The sequence below is a fragment of the Xiphophorus maculatus genome, chromosome 14 (genome assembly GCF_002775205.1).
Source record: "Xiphophorus maculatus strain JP 163 A chromosome 14, X_maculatus-5.0-male, whole genome shotgun sequence".
In the NCBI taxonomy this organism is placed as follows: domain Eukaryota; kingdom Metazoa; phylum Chordata; class Actinopteri; order Cyprinodontiformes; family Poeciliidae; genus Xiphophorus; species Xiphophorus maculatus.
The window spans coordinates 14,500,998-14,526,040 of record NC_036456.1 but is presented as its reverse complement, the minus strand read 5'-3'; the positions used below and the strand labels follow the sequence as shown (position 1 = coordinate 14,526,040).

At 37.0% G+C, this 25,043-nt stretch overlaps 1 protein-coding gene across 4 annotated transcripts in view; it reads left to right on the top strand.

The window, feature by feature from the left end:
• The window catches only part of LOC111610924 (ATP-binding cassette sub-family A member 1-like), a 222,433-nt gene that overhangs the window by 40,361 nt on the left and 157,029 nt on the right, over positions 1 to 25,043 (top strand). For all 4 annotated transcript variants that reach the window (XM_023346037.1, XM_023346038.1, XM_023346039.1 and 1 more), the window contains exons 8-9: positions 20,504 to 20,590; positions 20,696 to 20,891. In XM_023346037.1, the coding sequence (XP_023201805.1) occupies positions 20,504 to 20,590; positions 20,696 to 20,891 (283 nt within the window). The remainder of the gene's footprint in view (positions 1 to 20,503; positions 20,591 to 20,695; positions 20,892 to 25,043) is intronic.

The following is a 25,043-nucleotide window of genomic DNA, read 5'->3' as shown; positions in this document are numbered from 1 at the left end:
AAACACACAATTGTGTGTTTGAGCCAACACGGTTTACTGAAAAAAAGCATTGGAAACAAATCCTTCTTGTTCGGGAACCGTAATACATATTCGAAAAGCGTTTCGAGCGTATGAGAGGCCTATGTGTCGTCTGCGATAGTCCCGAGATTCATATCTGTACCTCACTCAGAGCATTTACAGTGATGAGAGAAAGAAATGTTGTGCCCAGATCTGAAATTCTATTCAAATACATGGGAGAGAGCCTCAGACAGCCTCAGAAAATCCTGTCGCATGACTTTGCTCTGAAGCACCGTGACAGAAAACCGTACGGTCTAGATAAATTTCGAAAACATTTTACCGGAGCAGACAGGCGTATCAATGTCAGGACCGATTTTGATACTAATCGTGCGATATTTGTGGGCGTGATGGCGATTTCAAAAATGATTTGGGCTGAAAAAGTTGTCTTCATCTCTCACTCTAAGCAGCCAGAGACGCACTCTAACTTTAGGAAAAATGAGAAACTTTGGGTCGCTTAGAGGCAAATTGTGGACAAACCGTAACTGGTATCGACGAGCCGTCTTCACTTTCGAAGAGATCACAGACGTATCTACAAAATGGAATTTGAATGGCATTTCTAGGTGAATTTGTGACGACACAGCAAATCCTCAAAAATAGGGTATTTCTAGGATTTTTCCCATTGAGTTATAATGGGGTTTTTTTCGTAGTTTTTTGCGAATTATGTCGCCACGTTAAGGCCAAATCCCACCAGAAGTAATAGCTGGAATGGCGTGAATTTTCTGCAGGTTTTGATACCTCATTTGTAGGTGTGCACCAAGCGGTATGAGCCGCATTAACGGTTACGGAAGAAAAATAAAGAAGAACTAGAAAATTTCGGAAGAAATTTAGCCGGGGCCTGCCAAGGCGCGCCCGTCGGGCATGGGCCCGGCGTCGTCGCGCCACAAATCGGCGTCGACGCCAAAGGACGCCGCGACGTGATCAGTGGCACGCGGAGAACCGCAAGAACGTTAAGCGAGGCGGACGTGCACCGTTCGGTACGATTTAAAATGTTGTCAAGGCTTTTATTTTGGAAGTTTTGTTAACCTTCATTTCAAAGGGCCAAACTAATCCCATGCGTAATAGTCCTTGGGTTAAAATAGTTATATAATGCTCAAAACACAAGTAGCTGATGTAAAAATATTCAAGGCTTTTATTTTGAAATTTTCAGTATGCTTCATTTCAAAGGGCCAAACTAATACCACGTGTAACAGTGCTTTGGATGAAAAAGTCAAATAAAGCCAAAAAGAGCAATTACGTCATGTAAAATTATTCAAGGCTTTTATTTTGAAATTTTCAGAATGCTTCATTTCAAAGGGCCAAACTAATACCACGTGTAACAGTGCTTTGGATGAAAAAGTCAAATAAAGCCAAAAAGAGCAATTACCTGATGTAAAAATATTCAAGGCTTTTATTTTGAAATTATTATTATGCTCCATTTTAAAGTTCCAAACTAATCCCATGTGTAACAGTGCTTTGGATGAAAAAGTCATATAAAGCCAAAAACAGCAATTACCTGATGTAAAAATATTCAAGGCTTTTATTTAGAAATTATTATTATTCTCCATTTTAAAGTTCCAAAGTAATCCCATGTGTAACAGTGCTTTGGATGAAAACGTCAAATAAAGCCAAAAACAGCAATTACCTGATGTAAAAATATTCAAGGCTTTTATTTTGAAATTATTATTATGCTCCATTTTAAAGTTCCGAACTAATCCCATGTGTAACATTGCTTTGGATGAAAAAGTCATATACGGATAAAAAGAGCAATTACTTCATGTAAAATATTCAAGGCTTTTATTTTGAAATTTTCAGTATGCTTCATTTTAAAGTTCTGAACTAATACCACGTGTAAGAGTGCTTTGGATGAAAAAGTCAAATAAAGCCAAAAAGAGCAATTACGTCATGTAAAAATATTCAAGGCTTTTATTTTGAAACTTTTGTTAAGCTTCATTTCAAAGGGCCAAACTAATACCACGTGTAACAGTGCTTTGGATGAAAAAGTCAAATAAAGCCAAAAAGAGCAATTACATGATGTAAAAATATTCAAGGCTTTTATTTTGAAATTTTTGTTAATATTCATTTCAAAGGGCCAAACTAATACCATGTGTAACAGTGCTTTGGATGAAAAAGTCAAATAAAGCCAAAAAGAGCAATTACGTCATGTAAAAATATTCAAGGCTTTTATTTTGAAACTTTTGTTAAGCTTCATTTCAAAGGGCCAAACTAATACCACGTGTAACAGTGCTTTGGATGAAAAAGTCAAATAAAGCCAAAAAGAGCAATTACATGATGTAAAAATATTCAAGGCTTTTATTTTGAAATTTTTGTTAATATTCATTTCAAAGGGCCAAACTAATACCATGTGTAACAGTGCTTTGGATGAAAAAGTCAAATAAAGCCAAAAAGAGCAATTACGTCATGTAAAAATATTCAAGGCTTTTATTTTGAAATTTGCAGGATGCTTCATTTCAAAGGGCCAAACTAATCCCATGCGTAATAGTCCTTCGGTTAAAATAGTTATATAATGCTCAAAACACAAGTAGCTGATGTAAAAATATTCAAGGCTTTTATTTTGAAATTTTTGTTAAGCTTCATTTTAAAGGGCCAAACTAATACCACGTGTAACAGTGCTTTGGATGAAAAAGTCAAATAAAGCCAAAAAGAGCAATTACATGATGTAAAAATATTCAAGGCTTTTATTTTGAAATTTTCAGTATGCTTCATTTTAAAGTTCTGAACTAATACCACGTGTAAGAGTGCTTTGGATGAAAAAGTCAAATAAAGCCAAAAAGAGCAATTACGTCATGTAAAAATATTCAAGGCTTTTATTTTGAAACTTTTGTTAAGCTTCATTTCAAAGGGCCAAACTAATACCACGTGTAACAGTGCTTTGGATGAAAAAGTCAAATAAAGCCAAAAAGAGCAATTACATGATGTAAAAATATTCAAGGCTTTTATTTTGAAATTTTTGTTAATATTCATTTCAAAGGGCCAAACTAATACCATGTGTAACAGTGCTTTGGATGAAAAAGTCAAATAAAGCCAAAAAGAGCAATTACGTCATGTAAAAATATTCAAGGCTTTTATTTTGAAATTATTATTATTCTCCATTTTAAAGTTCCAAAGTAATCCCATGTGTAACAGTGCTTTGGATGAAAACGTCAAATAAAGCCAAAAACAGCAATTACCTGATGTAAAAATATTCAAGGCTTTTATTTTGAAATTATTATTGTGCTCCATTTTAAAGTTCCGAACTAATCCCATGTGTAACAGTGCTTTGGATGAAAAAGTCATATAAAGCCAAAAACAGCAATTACCTGATGTAAAAATATTCAAGGCTTTTATTTTGAAATTATTATTATTCTCCATTTTAAAGTTCCAAAGTAATCCCATGTGTAACAGTGCTTTGGATGAAAACGTCAAATAAAGCCAAAAACAGCAATTACCTGATGTAAAAATATTCAAGGCTTTTATTTTGAAATTATTATTATGCTCCATTTTAAAGTTCCGAACTAATCCCATGTGTAACATTGCTTTGGATGAAAAAGTCATATACGGCCAAAAAGAGCAATTACTTCATGTAAAATATTCAAGGCTTTTATTTTGAAATTTTCAGTATGCTTCATTTTAAAGTTCTGAACTAATACCACGTGTAAGAGTGCTTTGGATGAAAAAGTCAAATAAAGCCAAAAAGAGCAATTACGTCATGTAAAAATATTCAAGGCTTTTATTTTGAAACTTTTGTTAAGCTTCATTTCAAAGGGCCAAACTAATACCACGTGTAACAGTGCTTTGGATGAAAAAGTCAAATAAAGCCAAAAAGAGCAATTACATGATGTAAAAATATTCAAGGCTTTTATTTTGAAATTTTTGTTAATATTCATTTCAAAGGGCCAAACTAATACCATGTGTAACAGTGCTTTGGATGAAAAAGTCAAATAAAGCCAAAAAGAGCAATTACGTCATGTAAAAATATTCAAGGCTTTTATTTTGAAACTTTTGTTAAGCTTCATTTCAAAGGGCCAAACTAATACCACGTGTAACAGTGCTTTGGATGAAAAAGTCAAATAAAGCCAAAAAGAGCAATTACGTCATGTAAAATTATTCAAGGCTTTTATTTTGAAATTTTCAGTATGCTTCATTTCAAAGGGCCAAACTAATACCACGTGTAACAGTGCTTTGGATGAAAAAGTCAAATAAAGCCAAAAAGAGCAATTACCTGATGTAAAAATATTCAAGGCTTTTATTTTGAAATTATTATTATGCTCCATTTTAAAGTTCCAAACTAATCCCATGTGTAACAGTGCTTTGGATGAAAAAGTCATATAAAGCCAAAAACAGCAATTACCTGATGTAAAAATATTCAAGGCTTTTATTTTGAAATTATTATTATTCTCCATTTTAAAGTTCCAAACTAATCCCATGTGTAACATTGCTTTGGATGAAAAAGTCATATACGGCCAAAAAAAGCAATTATCTGATGTGAAAATATTCAAGGCTTTTATTTTGAAATTATTATTCTCCATTTTAAAGTTCCAAAGTAATCCCATGTGTAACAGTGCTTTGGATGAAAACGTCAAATAAAGCCAAAAACAGCAATTACCTGATGTAAAAATATTCAAGGCTTTTATTTTGAAATTATTATTCTCCATTTTAAAGTTCCAAACTAATCCCATGTGTAACAGTTACTGAGTTAAATCAGTTATATACAGCCCATAGCAGCAGTAGTTCTAAAGGCCAGTTCTCAGTCCTGATCTGTTTCAACTGAGGATAGATAGAACTACAGTGATGCGTATTCGTAGTCCTAACCAGCAGCCAATAGCCTCTTGAGTTCCGTTGCTATGGCAAATAATGGTCTCAGCAGGTGTGAGCTCTGAGCTGTGAGCTCTCAAACACACAAGTGTGTTTGAGCAAACACACTTTACTGAAAAAAAGCATTGGAAACAAATCCTTCTTGTTCGGGAACCGTAATACATATTCGAAAAGCGTTTCGAGCGTATGACAGTTCAATGTGTCTTCTGCGATAGTCCCGAGATTCATATCTGTACCTCACTCAGAGCATTTACAGCGATGAGAGAAAGAAATGTTGTGCCCATATCTGATCCGAGGTCGGCTGTCACTCTAATATGAGCAAAAATGAGAAACTTTGGGTCGCTTAGAGGCAAATTGTGGACAAACCATAACTGGTATCGACGAGCCGTCTTCACTTTCGAAGAGATCACAGACGTATCTACAAAATGAAATTTGAATGGCATTTCTAGGTGAATTTGTGACGACACAGCAAATCCTCAAAAATAGGGTATTTCTAGGATTTTTCCCATTGAGTTATAATGGGGTTTTTTTCGTAGTTTTTTGCGAATTATGTCGCCACGTTAAGCCCAAATCCCACCAGAAGTAATAGCTCCAATGGCGTGAATTTTCTGCACGTTTTGATACCTCATTTGTAGGTGTGCACCCAGCGGTATGAGCCGCATTAACGGTTACGGAAGAAAAATAAAGTTCTATAATAATAATAATAATAACTAGAAAAACAAAATTTCTGAAGAAATTTAGCCGGGGCCTGCCAAGGCGCGCCCGTGGGGTTTGGGCCCGGCGTCGTCACGCCACAAATTTGCATCGACGCTAAAGAACGCCGCTACGTAATCAGTGGCATGCGGAGAACCGCAAGAACGTTAAGTGAGGTGGACGTGCACCATTCAGTACGATTTAAAATTTTCTCAAGGCTTTTATTTTGGAAGTTTTGTTAAACTTCATTTCAAAGGGCCAAACTAATCCCATGCGTAATAGTCCTTGGGTTAAAATAGTTATATAATGCTCAAAACACAAGTAGCTGATGTAAAAATATTCAAGGCTTTTATTTTGAAATTTTCAGTATGCTTCATTTTAAAGTTCCGAACTAATACCACGTGTAAGAGTGCTTTGGATGAAAAAGTCAAATAAAGCCAAAAAGAGCAATTACGTCATGTAAAAATATTCAAGGCTTTTATTTTGAAATTTTCAGTATGCTTCATTTCAAAGGGCCAAACTAATACCATGTGTAACAGTGCTTTGGATGAAAAAGTCAAATAAAGCCAAAAAGAGCAATTACATGATGTAAAAATATTCAAGGCTTTTATTTTGAAATTTTCAGTATGCTTCATTTTAAAGTTCTGAACTAATACCACGTGTAAGAGTGGTTTGGATGAAAAAGTCAAATAAAGCCAAAAAGAGCAATTACCTGATGTAAAAATATTCAAGGCTTTTATTTTGAAATTTTCAGTATGCTTAATTTTAAAGTTCCAAAATAATCCCATGTGTAACAGTTACTGAGTTAAATCAGTTATATACAGCCCATAGCAGCGGGTAGTTCTAAAGGCCAGTTCTCAGTCCTGATCTGTTTCAACTGAGGATAGATAGAACTACAGCGATGCGTATTTGTAGTCCAAATCAGCAGCCAACAGCCTCTTGAGTTCCGTTGCCATGGTAAATAATGGTCTCAGCAGGTGTGAGCTGTGAGTCATACATGCTCAAACACACAATTGTGTGTTTGAGCCAACACGGTTTACTGAAAAAAAGCATTGGAAACAAATCCTTCTTGTTCGGGAACCGTAATACATATTCGAAAAGCGTTTCGAGCGTATTAGAGGCCTATGTGTCGTCTGCGATAGTCCCGAGATTCATATCTGTACCTCACTCAGAGCATTTACAGTGATGAGAGAAAGAAATGTTGTGCCCAGATCTGAAATTCTATTCAAATACATGGGAGAGAGCCTCAGACAGCCTCAGAAAATCCTGTCGCATGACTTTGCTCTGAAGCACCGTGACAGAAAACCGTACGGTCTAGATAAATTTCGAAAACATTTTACCGGAGCAGACAGGCGTATCAATGTCAGGACCGATTTTGATACTAATCGTGCGATATTTGTGGGCGTGATGGCGATTTCAAAAATGATTTGGGCTGAAAAAGTTGTCTTCATCTCTCACTCTAAGCAGCCAGAGACGCACTCTAACTTTAGGAAAAATGAGAAACTTTGGGTCGCTTAGAGGCAAATTGTGGACAAACCGTAACTGGTATCGACGAGCCGTCTTCACTTTCGAAGAGATCACAGACGTATCTACAAAATGAAATTTGAATGGCATTTCTAGGTGAATTTGTGACGACACAGCAAATCCTCAAAAATAGGGTATTTCTAGGATTTTTCCCATTGAGTTATAATGGGGTTTTTTTCGTAGTTTTTTGCGAATTATGTCGCCACGTTAAGCCCAAATCCCACCAGAAGTAATAGCTGGAATGGCGTGAATTTTCTGCAGGTTTTGATACCTCATTTGTAGGTGTGCACCAAGCGGTATGAGCCGCATTAACGGTTACGGAAGAAAAATAAAGAAGAAAGAAAATTTCGGAAGAAATTTAGCCGGGGCCTGCCAAGGCGCGCCCGTCGGGCTTGGGCCCGGCGTCGTCACGCCACAAATCGGCGTCGACGCCAAAGAACGCCGCAACGTAATCAGTGGCACGCGGAGAACCGCAAGAACGTTAAGCGAGGCGGACGTGCACCATTCGGTACGATTTAAAATGTTGTCAAGGCTTTTATTTTGGAAGTTTTGTTAAACTTCATTTCAAAGGGCCAAACTAATCCCATGCGTAATAGTCCTTGGGTTAAAATAGTTATATAATGCTCAAAACACAAGTAGCTGATGTAAAAATATTCAATGCTTTTATTTTGAAATTTTCAGTATGCTTCATTACGTCATGTAAAAATATTCAAGGCTTTTATTTTGAAATTTTCAGTATGCTTCATTATAAAGTTCTGAACTAATACCATGTGTAACAGTGCTTTGGATGAAAAAGTCAAATAAAGCCAAAAAGAGCAATTACATCATGTAAAAATATTCAAGGCTTTTATTTTGAAATTTTCAGTATGCTTCATTTTAAAGTTCTGAACTAATACCACGTGTAAGAGTGCTTTGGATGAAAAAGTCAAATAAAGCCAAAAAGAGCAATTACGTCATGTAAAAATATTCAAGGCTTTTATTTTGAAATTTTCAGTATGCTTCATTTCAAAGGGCCAAACTAATACCATGTGTAACAGTGCTTTGGATGAAAAAGTCAAATAAAGCCAAAAAGAGCAATTACATGATGTAAAAATATTCAAGGCTTTTATTTTGAAATTATTATTATGCTCCATTTTAAAGTTCCAAACTAATCCCATGTGTAACAGTGCTTTGGATGAAAAAGTCAAATAAAGCCAAAAAGAGCAATTACGTCATGTAAAAATATTCAGGGCTTTTATTTTGAAATTTTCAGTATGCTTAATTTTAAAGTTTAAAACTAATCCCATGTGTAACAGTTACTGATTTAAATCAGTTATATACAGCCCATAGCAGCGGGTAGTTCTAAAGGCCAGTTCTCAGTCCTGATCTGTTTCAACTGAGGATAGATAGAACTACAGCGATGCGTATTTGTAGTCCAAATCAGCAGCCAATAGCCTCTTGAGTTCCGTTGCTATGGTAAATAATGGTCTCAGCAGGTGTGAGCTGTGAGCTCTGAGCTCTCAAACACACTTTGTGTGTTTGAGCAAACACGTTTTACTGAAAAAAAGCATTGGAAACAAATCCTTCTTGTTCGGGAACCGTAATACATATTCGAAAAGCGTTTCGAGCGTATGAGAGGGCAATGTGTCTTCTGCGATAGTCCCGAGATTCATATCTGTACCTCACTCAGAGCATTTACAGTGATGAGAGAAAGAAATGTTGTGCCCAGATCTGAAATTCTATTAAAATACATGGGAGAGAGCCTCAGACAGCCTCAGAAAATCCTGTCGCATGACTTTGCTCTGAAGCACCGTGACAGAAAACCGTACGGTCTAGATAAATTTCGAAAACATTTTACCGGAGCAGACAGGCGTATCAATGTCAGGACCGATTTTGATACTAATCGTGCGATATTTGTGGGCGTGATGGCGATTTCAAAAATGATTTGGGCTAAAAAAGTTGTCTTCATCTCTCACTCTAAGCAGCCAGAGACGCACTCTAACTTTAGGAAAAATGAGAAACTTTGGGTCGCTTAGAGGCAAATTGTGGACAAACCGTAACTGGTATCGACGAGCCGTCTTCACTTTCGAAGAGATCACAGACGTATCTACAAAATGAAATTTGAATGGCATTTCTAGGTGAATTTGTGACGACACAGCAAATCCTCAAAAATAGGGTATTTCTAGGATTTTTCCCATTGACTTATAATGGGGTTTTTTTCGTAGTTTTTTGCGAATTATGTCGCCACGTTAAGCCCAAATCCCACCAAAAATAATAGCTCCAATGGCGTGAATTTTCTGCAGGTTTTGATACCTCATTTGTAGGTGTGCACCCAGCGGTACGAGCCGCATTAACGGTTACGGAAGAAAAATAAAGAATAACTAGAAAAACAAAATTTCGGAAGAAATTTAGCCGGGGCCTGCCAAGGCGCGCCCGTGGGGTTCGGGCCCGGCGTCGTCACGCCACAAATCAGCGTCGACGCTAAAGGACGCCGCGACGTAATCAGTGGCATGCGGAGAACCGCAAGAACGTTAAGCGAGGCGGACGTGCACCATTCGGTACGATTTAAAATGTTGTCAAGGCTTTTATTTTGGAAGTTTTGTTAAACTTCATTTCAAAGGCCCAAACTAATCCCATGCGTAATAGTCATTGGATAAAATCAGTTATATAAAGCCAAAAACAACAATTACCTGATGTAAAAATATTCAAGGCTTTTATTTTGAAATCATTATCATGCTCCATTTTAAAGTTCCGAACGAATCCCACGTGTAACAGTGCTTTGGATGAAAAAGTCATATAAAGCCAAAAACAGCAATTACCTGATGTAAAAATATTCAAGGCTTTTATTTTGAAATTTTCAGTATGCTTAATTTTTAAAGTTCCAAACTAATCCCATGTGTAACAGTGCTTTGGATGAAAAAGTCACATAAAGCCAAAAACAGCAATTACCTGATGTAAAAATATTCAAGGCTTTTATTTTGAAATTATTATTATGCTCCATTTTAAAGTTCCGAACTAATCCCATGTGTAACATTGCTTTGGATGAAAAACTCATATACGGCCAAAAAAAGCAATTACATGATGTAAAAATATTCAAGGCTTTTATTTTGAAATTTTCAGTATGCTTCATTTCAGAGGGCCAAACTAATACCACGTGTAACAGTGCTTTGGATGAAAAAGTCACATAAAGCCAAAAACAGCAATTACCTGATGTAAAAATATTCAAGGCTTTTATTTTGAAATTATTATTATGCTCCATTTTAAAGTTCCAAACTAATACCATGTGTAACAGTGCTTTGGATGAAAAAGTCAAATAAAGCCAAAAAGAGCAATTACATGATGTAAAAATATTCAAGGCTTTTATTTTGAAATTTTCAGTATGCTTCATTTCAAAGGGCCAAACTAATACCATGTGTAACAGTGCTTTGGATGAAAAAGTCAAATAAAGCCAAAAAGAGCAATTACATGATGTAAAAATATTCAAGGCTTTTATTTTGAAATTATTATTATGCTCCATTTTAAAGTTCCAAACTAATCCCATGTGTAACAGTGCTTTGGATGGAAAAGTCAAATAAAGCCAAAAAGAGCAATTATGTCATGTAAAAATATTCAGGGCTTTTATTTTGAAATTTTCAGTATGCTTAATTTTAAAGTTCCAAACTAATCCCATGTGTAACAGTTACTGAGTTAAATCAGTTATATACAGCCCATAGCAGCAAGTAGTTCTAAAGGCCAGTTCTCAGTCCTGATCTGTTTCAACTGAGGTTAGATAGAACTACAGCGATGCGTATTTGTAGTCCAAATCAGCAGCCAATAGCCTCTTGAGTTCCGTTGCTATGGTAAATAATGGTCTCAGCAGGTGTGAGCTGTGAGTCATACATGCTCAAACACACAATTGTGTGTTTGAGCAAACACGTTTTACTGAAAAAAAACATTGGAAACAAATCCTTCTTGTTCGGGAACCGTAATACATATTCGAAAAGCGTTTCGAGCGTATGAGAGGGCAATGTGTCTTCTGCGATAGTCCCGAGATTCATATCTGTACCTCACTCAGAGCATTTACAGTGATGAGAGAAAGAAATGTTGTGCCCAGATCTGATCCGAGAGCGGCTGTCACTCTAATTTGAGCAAAAATGAGAAACTTTGGGTCGCTTAGAGGCACATTGTGGACAAACCGTAACTGGTATCGACGAGCCGTCTTCACTTTCGAAGAGATCACAGACGTATCTACAAAATGAAATTTGAATGGCATTTCTAGGTGAATTTGTGATGACACAGCAAATCCTCAAAAATAGGGTATTTCTAGGATTATTCCCATTGACTTATAATGGGGTTTGTTTCGTAGTTTTTTGCGAATTATGTCGCCACGTTAACCCCAAATCCCACCAGAAGTAATAGCTCCAATGGCGTGAATTTTCTGCACGTTTTGATACCTCATTTGTAGGTGTGCACCCAGCGGTACGAGCCGCATTAACGGTTACGGAAGAAAAATAAAGAATAATAATACTTAAAGAGACGCTTCTCTCCGACAATAGTAATAGGTTCCTGCCATTGCTTTGCATGGCAGGCCCCAATAATACTTAAAGAGACGCTTCTCTCCGACAATAGTAATAGGTTCCTGCCATTGCTTTGCATGGCAGGCCCCAATAATATTAAAGAGACGCTTCTCTCCGACAATAGTAATAGGTTCCTGCCATTGCTTTGCATGGCAGGCCCCAACTAGAAAATTTCGGAAGAAATTTAGCCGGGGCCTGCCAAGGCGCGCCCGTGGGGTTCGGGCCCGGCGTCGTCGCGCCACAAATCGGCGTCGACGCCAAAGAACGCCGCGACGTCACCAGTGGCACGCGGAGAACCGCAAGAACGTTAAGCGAGGCGGACGTGCACCTTTCGGTACGATTTAAAATGTTGTCAAGGCTTTTATTTTGGAAGTTTCAGTATGCTTCATTTCAAAGGGCCAAACTAATCCCATGCGTAATAGTCCTTGGGTTAAAATAGTTATATAATGCTCAAAACACAAGTAGCTGATGTAAAAGTATTCAAGGCTTTTATTTTGAAATTTTCAGTATGCTTCATTTCAAAGGGCCAAACTAATACCACGTGTAACAGTGCTTTGGATGAAAAAGTCAAATAAAGCCAAAAAGAGCAATTACGTCATGTAAAATTATTCAAGGCTTTTATTTTGAAATTTTCAGAATGCTTCATTTCAAAGGGCCAAACTAATACCACGTGTAACAGTGCTTTGGATGAAAACGTCAAATAAAGCCAAAAACAGCAATTACCTGATATACAAATATTCAAGGCTTTTATTTTGAAATTATTATTCTCCATTTTAAAGTTCCAAACTAATCCCATGTGTAACATTGCTTTGGATGAAAAAGTCATATACGGCCAAAAAAAGCAATTACCTGATGTAAAAATATTCAAGGCTTTTATTTTGAAATTATTATTATTCTCCATTTTAAAGTTCCAAAGTAATCCCATGTGTAACAGTGCTTTGGATGAAAACGTCAAATAAAGCCAAAAACAGCAATTACCTGATGTAAAACTATTCAAGGCTTTTATTTTGAAATTATTATTATGCTCCATTTTAAAGTTCCAAACTAATCCCATGTGTAACAGTTACTGGGTTAAATCAGTTATATACAGCCCATAGCAGCAGTAGTTCTAAAGGCCAGTTCTCAGTCCTGATCTGTTTCAACTGAGGATAGATAGAACTACAGCGATGCGTATTCGTAGTCCAAATCAGCAGCCAATAGCCTCTTGAGTTCCGTTGCTATGGCAAATAATGGTCTCAGCAGGTGTGAGCTCTGAGCTGTGAGCTCTCAAACACACAAGTGTGTTTGAGCAAACACACTTTACTGAATAAAAGCATTGGAAACAAATCCTTCTTGTTCGGGAACCGTAATACATATTCGAAAAGCGTTTCGAGCGTATGACAGGTCAATGTGTCTTCTGCGATAGTCCCGAGATTCATATCTGTACCTCACTCAGAGCATTTACAGCGATGAGAGAAAGAAATGTTGTGCCCAGATCTGAAATTCTATTCAAATACATGGGAGAGAGCCTCAGACAGCCTCAGAAAATCCTGTCGCATGACTTTGCTCTGAAGCACCGTGACAGAAAACCGTACGGTCTAGATAAATTTCGAAAACATTTTACCGGAGCAGACAGGCGTATCAATGTCAGGACCGATTTTGATACTAATCGTGCGATATTTGTGGGCGTGATGGCGATTTCAAAAATGATTTGGGCTGAAAAAGTTGTCTTCATCTCTCACTCTAAGCAGCCAGAGACGCACTCTAACTTTAGAAAAAATGAGAAACTTTGGGTCGCTTAGAGGCAAATTGTGGACAAACCGTAACTGGTATCGATGAGCCGTCTTCACTTTCGAAGAGATCACAGACGTATCTACAAAATGAAATTTGAATGGCATTTCTAGGTGAATTTGTGACGACACAGCAAATCCTCAAAAATAGGGTATTTCCAGGATTTTTCCCATTGACTTATAATGGGGGTTTTTTCGTAGTTTTTTGCGAATTATGTCGCCACGTTAACCCCAAATCCCACCAAAAATAATAGCTCCAATGGCGTGAATTTTCTGCACGTTTTGATACCTCATTTGTAGGTGTGCACCCAGCGGTACGAGCCGCATTAACGGTTACGGAAGAAAAATAAAGTTCTATAATAATAATATTAAAGAGACGCTTCTCTCCGACAATAGTAATAGGTTCCTGCCATTGCTTTGCATGGCAGGCCCCAATAAAGAAACACTTTCTCCGACAATAACAATAGGTTCCTGCCATTGCTTTGCATGGCAGGCCCCAATAAAGAGACGCTTCTCTCCGACAATAGTAATAGGTTCCTGCCATTGCTTTGCATGGCAGGCCCCAATAAAATGCATATCTACATTGACCGTTTTCAAGAGGTTATACTCCATCATTCCGATCACTGGTTATACCTGCATACTACTATTGACAAACAGCCAACCTTTAGTTAGTTTTAAGTTTAAAATTCTTTAAGTTGTAAAACTTAAATCATAGCTATCCATATTTTACATGCGGAGTTGACCTATAGAAGTTATGTTCGATCATTGTTTCTTTATGAACAATGATCATAAAGATCATTGTTTATGTTTCTGGTTCAATCTGTTGGCTTATTTTGCACCAGGAAAGACTAAAACTGAATTAGTTTATGTTCATGGCTCCTCGCTTAAAAAAATTGGAGCAAAGACAGAAAGTGCTCTAAAAAAGTTAAATGTTTGTAGATTTTGACCATCATTTGATAAATTGGTTAAAAGACTGTCATCACTTTTACCAGAGCGCTGACGTCTTATTTGCATTTGGTTGATTCTCTCCTCGTGTTTTGGTCAGATAAACAGTAAAATTGGCTTTCTTTCACCTCTTCCCAATTTTGCTGTCAGAAAGCATCACAGAAATTGTGACTGAACACTGTGTGGCCCATTAAACATCTTTTTTTATAGCGCCTGCTTTAAAAGCACTGGTTGGTGCTCGAATTGGATAAACTAATCATATTTAGGCACATCAACAGACAAAAACCTCAAATTAAAGACATCGGTGTTGTTACATTTGTTGTTCTTGCACATATTGCGGTCAGAGACAAAAGAACTGACTAAAAGGCCTTTTCCTAATTTGCTAATTTAGTTTGTTCTTCTGGTCTCTGTTTGCAAGCTCATTTACAGTGTTTTGCAAAATTATTCATACTCTAACATAATTAGATGCTGCAAGGTTACAAGCTAAAAGTTTGTAATTTATGTTTTTATCAGAGACCACAATATAGTACATAACTTTAAAGTGGACAGAAAATGGCACATGACTCTTAAAATACCTTACAAATTAAAATGCATCTGACTTTGACCCTCTGTTATCCTTTACTCCCTAATAAAAATGAGTACTGAGGAAGGTTGGGGACATGGAATCAGACTGAGTCATATTCACTACCAAGACAGTTGGTTGGCCTACAGGAAGCTCTGGAAAACCGTTAAGTGACTCAGGAAGGGAAAAGATGTTGAGTGGTTTGAAGGGGGAACTGTGGTCCTGAACTAAGAATATTGTCGAAGGGAATTGAAGTATCTCCTCAGTCAGGTCATCGTGTGTTCTGTGGAGAAGGAGAAGACTTATCAAAATGCGATTTTATCACTATTGCAGAGGTGCCAAGGTGGTTAAAAAGCTCCCCAGTTAGCCAGTTGGCACAGAGGAGTAAGATTTGGCTTGAGACAATTGAGAGCCTATGTACACTGTAGGGCTGTCATGGTTGACGCGTCTTTTCGGTGTCACGTGGAGAACTGGGACATCACTGGTAGGGTGACATTCTGGGCTGATGATCCTAATTTTTAAGCAGCAGGACCAAAATGTATGTTGGAGAGGAAGATCTTACTGACGATTTAACCTTGGACTAAAGAGGAGTCCAAGGTTTTTGTCCTGGCCGTGAAAAAACAGTGGACAAGGTTTATACCACTGCTGAGCAAACACATTCAGAGTTTTTGTATTTTACAATTTCTTTTTGAAATAGATAAGATAAAAACTTTATTGTCCATATAAAAGGAAATTTTTTTTTACATAATGTGTCAGATGCCTCCCATAAGAACAACAATCATAACAACATCATAAACATTTCCACATATTGCATAACAGAAAGCTAAAATGTGATCTGCACTGGTGAGTTCATTTATTCCTCCTCTGGTTTAGGAGTTTGATAGAAAACGGCACAAAAGAGTTTTTTTTACTTGTTCGTTCTGCCCCAAGGCATCATGAACCGCTTCCTGGATGGAAAAAGGTCAAACTCACTGCTCAACACATGAGGACATTCTCATCACATTCTGTTCAACGCCAGGTGTAATGTACCATAATCAGACTAACTATGTTAGATGACACACATTTTGGACATCAGTAATTAATTTTGAACCAATTTTCATATTTATCAATGTATTAGTCATTGAATTTTCCATCACTACGGATTGGAAAAGATTTGCAGCTGTAACTGCAGCAAAAGGTCCCTTTAAAAACTGTTGGAAGAGGGAGTCTTTTGTAAAAAGAAAATATTAAATTGAATCATTTTTATTCCATTTCAGTTATGTACCACATTGTGTTGCTCATTTACATAAAACTCTCGTAAAATACATTGAACTTTGTTGTGATTTTAAGGGCATTTTGTCGAGTGCAGCGTTGATAATGAAACTTCTCTGAATCATATTCTGTCTGATTAATGTAAAAAAATCTCTGAATAGAAAATATGAAGAATTGTCACTGAATACTCTAAGCTAAGCATTGCAAGCAAAAACCCATCTGTACCATAACACTGTAGTAGTAGTGTTATAGGTGTTGATGTATATATGTTTTTTCACCTGCGAACCTATTCAAGATATGTAGTTACATAATAATTACTCATTTAAGCAAATGTTTTCCTAATTTATTTTTAAAATCTGCCTCCTTTTCCTTTGGGGATAATGAAAGCCTGCACTTTTCTTTGACTTTATCTTTGAGAGAAAATATATGGGACAGAAAATCCAATAAATAAGTGATAAGGCAGGAAGTTCGTAGGAGAGAGCTTTTTGAACAATTTAAGCCCACAGGCGTTTTCAGACATGGAAAAAAGAGAGGCCCAGACAAGATATGGTGGAAAAGCTCTTCAGCGCCTCAAGCAGATAGATGGAAAAGAACATCAGTGCCTTCACACTTAAAGCTTGACATTGCTGAGTGATGGTGATAACAACAACGGCACAAAGAAATAGACAAAGGAAGGAGTCAGAGTCTATAAACTGATCTTGATGTAGATTTTACACCTTTGTGTGTGGAGGACGTATAAATACGTTGTTCTGAACTATCAGAACATCCTGTCGCATACACATTATTTAAGATATTACATGAGATTGTGATGAGTTGCAATAGTGTTCAAATCCCTTGAATTTTTTCACATTTCACATTAAGTTGCAAAAACAAACATTAGTGCATTTTTTTGAGATTTTTTGTGATACATGAACACAAAGTGGACAGATTGTGAGGCAGACGCCCATCTTTCAGTACTGCAATGGGAAAAAATGTTAGTGTCTGTAAGTACAAATGTGGTAGAGCCATAGCCTAAATCAGAGTTTCATAATCTTGGTCCTTAGGGCCCACTGTCCGGCATGCTTTAGGTGTGTCCCAGCTGCTGCACACCTGGCTTAAATGAATGGGTAATTAACAGGCTTCTGCAGCAACTGACCGCATGCTAACGAGGTAATGCAATCATTTGAATCAGGATTGCTGGAGTGGGGAAGCATCTAAAACATGCAGTACAGCGGGCCCTGAGGACCAGAGTTGGGGACAGACACTTGACAGATTTATATTAATACAAAATTCGAAAACCGTCTTATCATTTTCCATCCACTTAACAATTATGCGGTACTCTGGGTTGGTCTATCATACAAAACGTCGATCAAACATAGTGAAGTTTGCAGTTGTATTGTGACGAAATCTGTTAAATCTCAGGGGATATTTTTCTGAGGCACCGTATATCATCCTAATTCTTGCACTAAAACAAAAGCTTGTGAACAGTGAAGTTTACAACCAGAAAGCAATTCTGATTTGTGATGGTACTGACTTAATGTACCTCTTAATTGGACTCCTCGTCCACTGATCATTACCAGGTGATTTAGCGCTGTCTTCTTCAAAATTAGGAGACTCCAGTGAATTCCATTTTAATTTTCTTCTTTCATTAACAATGAAAGTAAATACCCCCTCTATTTAAAAATAAGTCAAGCTTTTATTTGAACAGTGTGTACAAAGTGGTTTATTTATTTTTTTCTCCTAAAAATGGTTTCTCATAAATCTCCTTTGTATATTACCCAGACGTGACGTCTATGCTCAACTTTCTTGACCATTGTTCTTTATGCATCCCTATGCTTTGGGAGTTAAACCACCAAAGACGAAGCAAACACTCTTAATAAAGGCTACCGCTGACACTTGATGCATGAATCTGATGGTGGTTAAAAGGGCGTGCCATTTATTTCCCCTGACCGCATTCATATTGTAAGCTTTCAGAATGTCACAGGAACGCTAAGTAGTTCTAATGCCAATCTAATACAATCGTGTTTGAACACCGCTGAGACAAAGGTTATAATTACATCAATTTATGAGTGAACATGAACTAGCCTTCATGTTGACTGGCATATCGTAGTAAAGATGCCACATAACCTTAAAAGCATGTTATTATTGTTGAGGATTGATTTTGTGATGAAAACTTTGCTACAGATCTTTAACATTGAGCACTGAAGATTTGTCTTCTTATCCTCCTCACTGGTGGTGGTAGCAACAAATACTTGCATTTGCCATTCTTGCCCAAATGCACCATACCTCTTTTTCTCCACCTGAGCATGTGCTCTTTCCCATTTTCAACAATAATTGACATATTGTTAGTCATTTTGAATCTATGCTGATATTAATAGCCGATATTTTTTTCCATCTTATTTCTGTTTGTGTTTGTGGAGGAGTAGGGATGGAGGTTGGTCTTTTGGTATTTGTTTGGAGACAGTGTTCGTATTGCAGTTCAGGATTAGGGGGTGTTTAACTGAAGCAGAAAGACAGCCGTTTATAGCGTGTCCAAAGGATAGGGAAACACATCAAATATATATTTTATAATATCTGTTATCAGCCATAACAGCAATATTAATATCTGATGACAATATCTGCCCACATTTTCAAATCGGTGCATCCATAGGTAGTAACCCACCAAAACATTTAGATGCAATCTTATTACCCCCCGTGCACTTTGACATTTAATTTAAAGTAACACAGAGAAGTGACTGAATAAAATAATTATTCTCTGAAATAAAAGAAGCTACTTTTATATAAGTTTTATACAATCCAATTTGAAATGTTTCCAAATGTTGTTAAAAATCTGGTCGGTATATTATGTTACCTTTTAAGGTTGTGAATGAAATACAATAATGGTACTTTTACATAATTAGGGGAATACACTAAACTACCTGTTATCTTGGTGGTTGTAACAATGCCGTGTTTCTAAAATAGAAGAAATATGATGCTAGTTTTTGTTGTTATATACTAGTAAAGAAAACTGACAATGATAAGCATGGCACATTAATAAACATCAAACTGCACATTATAATAATTGGGAAAAATATACAGCAGCTTAATTTTATGTTTTCTAAACACAATTAAAATACTAGACATACTGTTGCACAACTAGATTTTTCAAGGTTTTTGTGCCAGTGAAAATATTTTTTAATCAGGGAAGCATATTAGTGAGTCTGTTTGGCAGAAAATGAGTGTGACCCTGGAAATTTTAATTCAAAAGTTCAGATCGAGCTGGCCCTTCTCCGTCCCCTTAACATGACAAAGAGCTGTAATGTTTTGAACTCCCATGGTAAAAGAAAAGAACAAGGGGATGGGAAAGGATGAGGGAACGGATGAAAGGTGGGTTTTTTCCCCCCCTTTTTCTTATTCACATTACCACCACTTCAATATAATTGTACTACAGAAGGTAGTACAATTTATAAAGAGAGGATAGTTTTTTTTTTTCCATTTTGTTTTTTTTTAAATACAATTTTGTCTTGTGCATTTCTGTTCAGCACCCCTTTTAATCTTCTGTTCGACCTCATTTCACAATAAATACATCAGCAAGTCATTCGGGGTTTGTTTCTGCTTGCTTGCATATCTACTGGTGAAATCTCTGGACATGACTGTGACGTTCCAGCGACTAGCCAAACCATTCCATTTTAGCTCTGGTTTATTGTCCTGCTGAAAGGCAAAACTCTACCACTGTACAGTTTCAAGTTAGCAGCCTCACACAGCATTCATTCCAGAATTGCACTGTATTCAGCTCCATCCAGCTAATAGCCATCTTGTTGCAAATTTTCCTTCATGTACTATGGAACTCTGTGACTCCTCTATAACTACTACAAGACTCTTAGCTGCTTTTCTGAAAAATACTTGCCTTACACGTCCTGTGAGTTGGGGTGAACATCTAGTGTTGGTAGGCTTGCAGTCAAATATCCATTACTTCTAACCTAACCTACTTTAAGCTTTTCCACAGCACTGTTCTTTAGTCTTCATGATGTTTGTTCTCTAAGGTTCTCTAATAAACCCCTCAGGTCTTCACAGAACAAGCACATTTACAGAGATTAAATTACACACAAGTCCACACTGTATGCTAATTAGATAACTTTTGAAAATAAAAGGTTGGTTTGGACTGAATGCAAATGTAGGGTACTTTTTTTCTCCACAATAAAATCCCTCTTTGTGTTGGTCCATATAAAATTCCTCCAAAAATACAATAAAAGCTTTTTGTGGTAACATTGACCAAGTGTGAACATCTGCAAGTAAAATGTACTTTTTCCTGGCACTGTGCAGTTTGGCCAAGTGACATGACTTCTGTAATGTTGCTGATAATTTTACTGTCAATATTTGCATTGTGGCTAATTTCTCTGTTTCAATTATTCCTCAAGATTCCTTCAGCTGCGGACCTGAATCCAGTGGACACAGAGGCACTAATGAGAAAAACCAGTGCAGATGCACTGCCATTGATCGAGAATGTTAGTGTTAATTATCCTCACTCTAAATAAGAATCTAAATATCCTCAAGGTGATAGGAATGTTGTGTAGAAATAGTTTTTCTCCTTGTCTTTTTTCTACAACCAGGCGGTCAGGCTGCGGAACTCCATGAACTTTAAGGCAACAGAGTCCCTGGATTTCCGGGAGGACATGTTTGGAAGCGTCAACATGCTGCTCTGTGGGAAGCAGCCTAACTACAACTTCACCAAGATGACCTTCGGTTTTCCTTCACCTACACAGATGGCTAACAATATGTCAACTTCCAGCATGGGCAACAGTTCCGGTAGGTGCCGTAGGGATGTAATTTCTTTGCGACATGCGGTCGCACAGATCCTGTTTTCCAGCTGTAGGTCTGCACTAAATTTGATAGCATCCAGCAAAAGTAGGGGGAAAAAACAGAAACCTGTGATGCTTAATGCGGGATGTCACAGGGATTGATTTGTGGTAATTTTACTGCCCCACATTGCTTTTCATTGTGCTGCATTCTGAAAGTAGGAAATTGCTGGGAATTACACAGGATTATCATGGGTGGCAGAATATCCCTGAGTGTTCATAAAGCCTCCGTTTTATCTTTTTTGTATGAGAATCTGAGGCAATTTTGGTTGAAAATTGTTGAAAAAAATCCGAATTTAATTATGCCGTACACCAGAAATGGACAATTTATCATGTTCGGGGAGCTGTTGAAGAGACAAACACTCAAAGTAATTATATTTCACCAATTACACAGTTCAGACAGATTGGAGGAAACCTCATGCATTTCCTGTTTGCTGGTGGGGAAGAGAAGATAAATTAGCAGAGCATGGTTGTGCAGTGCTGCCAGCTGTGCAGGTTGCACAGGATGCGGCCACTTACGCACATCCAGAAGGAGGCACCTGTGACACAGTTGGCCCCTGTGCTGGAGCTCGGAAACCGGGCTTGATTAGCGATGCATCCTTGCAGGTTGAGTCTGCGGCCGACATTTGCCTTAACCAATCAAATCGGCTCTTTTCATTCCATTTAAAAGCTGTTTGGTCTCCGAACCGACATAATGATGTTTCGTTAATGCAAAGGAAATTCCACATCAGATTTACCCAAGTGGGAGTGAATGTTTGGATGGACCAGAACCACATGGTGCACATACAGTATATAGCATGCTAAAATTGGACACCTGGCTTTCAAAACTTCCCATAGAGGACAGATGATCCACAAATAGTCTTGATGAAGATTTGAGTCTGAATTAGGATTTTGTGGTATTTAGAAACTACTATGCTACCATGGCAGCCATGTTCTTTAATTGGTAATTATAGTGCTGGGTCCAACTATTATCGGGATTTCTGTGAAGATGGCTGAGTTCGCCTACAAGTGGTTCCCTGGACAGTTTTGATTTTCGTTTAAAGAGGGTCTGGTGGTTTGGTGTGACCTTTCAATCATTGCTGCCTGAAAAAGGTGAGTTTTCATTTGTGAGTGAAACTAGTGGCTGGTCAGAAGGATGATGGTTCCAAAGCAGATTTATAGCACTTTAAACATTTACAGTCTTGAATATTTCATGATATTTATAACGCCACCACTTTTCCATGACATGTTTATTTACTTTCATTAACATAATGTACCACATTGCCCTCAGATGTTCAGGAATAGTGCTGTTTTACAGGAATTGGCCAGAAGGGTATTTTGCTTGGCCACAAACTGTATAGTTAAAAAAACTTTTGTAATAAAAAACATAAATTTTCAACACACAATTTCATAAAATTAGGTTTTAATAAAGTGAGGCAAGAAAAGCTATTGGTTCAGCTTGGCGAACAGTCGGATCACTGATGTCAGAGGGGTTGTTTGGACTGACGCTATACTGGGGCTTTTCCTCTGAGAAATTTAAATCAAATGGAAGAATCATTTTGACCAGCCAGAATGATGGACGTCGTGATGGATGCTAACATGAATGCCAAAAAGATGATTATCTTCAGAATGTAAACTGATTCAAATCTGTTTTTACAGCATATTCTGCTGATGCTGCCTTAGTTAAGTTAAAAACCAACAGCAGTCATACAAATAACATGAAATGTAATCCAGATGCCTGAAGGACATCCTTCCAACCAATTATACGCAATATAATCGTCATGAGAATGTCAAGCCATCATACTGCTTAGGAGTGAGACAGATTGTCTCCCGGTTATGAATCAATCCTAGAGCAAACATAAAAGTTAGTTAAAATTAGTTATTCACAGTCTTATAGTGGTAAGGGCAGAATTGCCACTCACCTAAGCCTTCCCACAGATTTTCTATATATTAGGTGTACATCTTTTAGATATTTGTCTCCCATATTGATTATTCACCGCAGTGCAGGAATCCATCAATATTGTAAAGTTAAGACTTCCCCCACACTGCTGTGTGCCTAGTTGAAGTGTGAAGCTGCTGATTAGATAGTTATTCCAAGTAGTAACACAGAAAACTGGTTCATTTACACAAGTTAGAAGAAACTGGAACACTTCCTGCAAAATCACATAAGTGTACTCATGCTTGATTGATTTAATTAGTAAAAGCTGAAATGTAGATTATATAAACAGTTGTGCATCAGCCTTTGATCTAACCTGGTGCTCTCATTGCAGTAAAGCTTGTGTTTGATGTCTGAATTATTTGTGTAAAGGTTGAGGACTCTATCAAGGTGAGATGGGCGCACTGGGTATGCATGCAAGGATTGTTGTTTCTCATGTCTATGGAGCAATTTGTTAATGACAAAAGGAAGTAAAGTGCAAATAAGGTACATCCAGGTCCTGCAAAAATAATTTAAAAATGATTAAAGTGCATTTAACATATCTGCTTCTGTTGAAGATAACAAATACAATGGGCTGCTCATTATGAGACTGGGTTGCTAAAAGTCCTGATTTTTATTTATTTATCTCTAAATTTATTGCTATTTTTATTTATTTATTTTCTTTTATTTATTTATTTTTCTTAATTCCAGAGAAACAAATGTAAAATTTGGCCAGTCTTTGTAGTTTCACCAACAGACTTCTTTAGTTTTACCTTTTATTTGCTGTTATGAAAATTTTTTAGAACCTACGGTAGTTTGTCAAAAGATTAAAATTTGTGAACTGCTTTTGAAAAACATGTCAGAATTCTCAGAAGGATGAGAGATTTTCAGTATGCAGTTGTGTTTATTTATTTTGTTTTGGTTAAAATCAGCACTTGCCCTTGTCCTACTGATAATTTTTAAAATAGTTTTTAAGAAAAAAAACCCAACAAAACAAAAACAATGTATTCATAAAAGCACTACTCCAGGTTATGGTGTGATGTGTTTGTGGGGAGCTTAAAGAATAACTGAATGAGCTTGTACCATAAACGCTCTGAGCCTTAGATGTGCAGTGAAACATCTTGTAGCCCTGTGCTCATTAGAGACCCCACAGTCCTGTTTCATTAAATGCTTGCTCTTTGGAGAAAACTGCACAAAATTAGATTTTAATAAGAAGCTGCTATTCCTTGGGAATAAAGTTACTCTGCGGAGTGAAACTGCATGCTCATGCCAGTGTAAATTAGCGAAGACAGCGTACCCTACTTACATAATAAGCAGTAACATCTCAGTTAGCATGCTAATGGCTTTTTCAGATCTGCTCTAGCATTTCATTGTGTTGGTCTATGTAAATGGTCCTGGGATATGCAGTATGTCTGCATAATGGCCAATTATGCCTCTTGTGTAAGTCTAAAAGTACTCTCTTAGAGGACCATCGAAACAGAGGCCAGATCTTGGGTTTTTGCTAATGAACCAGCAAAATCTCTTTATTGGTTAGCTTTGGACAATAACCTTTGCATTGCTTACGTAAGGGAAATTGAACTATATTTCATAGAAATATTGTACTGGTTGTTTTTTCAACTACTTATTCAATGGTGGCTCACTTCAAAATCTGAAAAACTAAATTTGTTTCACATTCTGGATGAGCAATGTTTGTTTTTCATCCACATTTGAGGATTTTCATAAAAGAACCACATCCCATTTGGTGTCCAGACGTCAGTAGGTTATTCCAAAACGTTCATTTTGTTTGTATATATTTATATTTTTTGGAGGAGAATTAATGGATTTGATTAATTATGGAAGGTCATCCATGACTTTTGGGAGGAAAGCAGCCTTGGGCTAGCATGCTTGAATATTTATATGATTCTGTGCTAGCTTTACAACTGATTTAACAAGATGCAATCCTTCTGAAAATGTTATTTTTCACTTGTCAGTTCACTCAATATTTTTCCAAAGGTCTTCGGGATCATCAAGGTGTTTTTTTGTTATTATTACTTTTTTATGTTTCATGTTTTCTCTATTTGTGAACAGAGTCTCTCTGTGGTTCATTTGAGTGCTAAAACCTTATAAATGAGCTTTAGCACTCTCTAGAAACTTGCAATCATTTGGCCGCCTTCATGTTATCAAACAGGTTCCATGTATGTGATCTCAAAGGTTGAGGTAAAGCTCAAC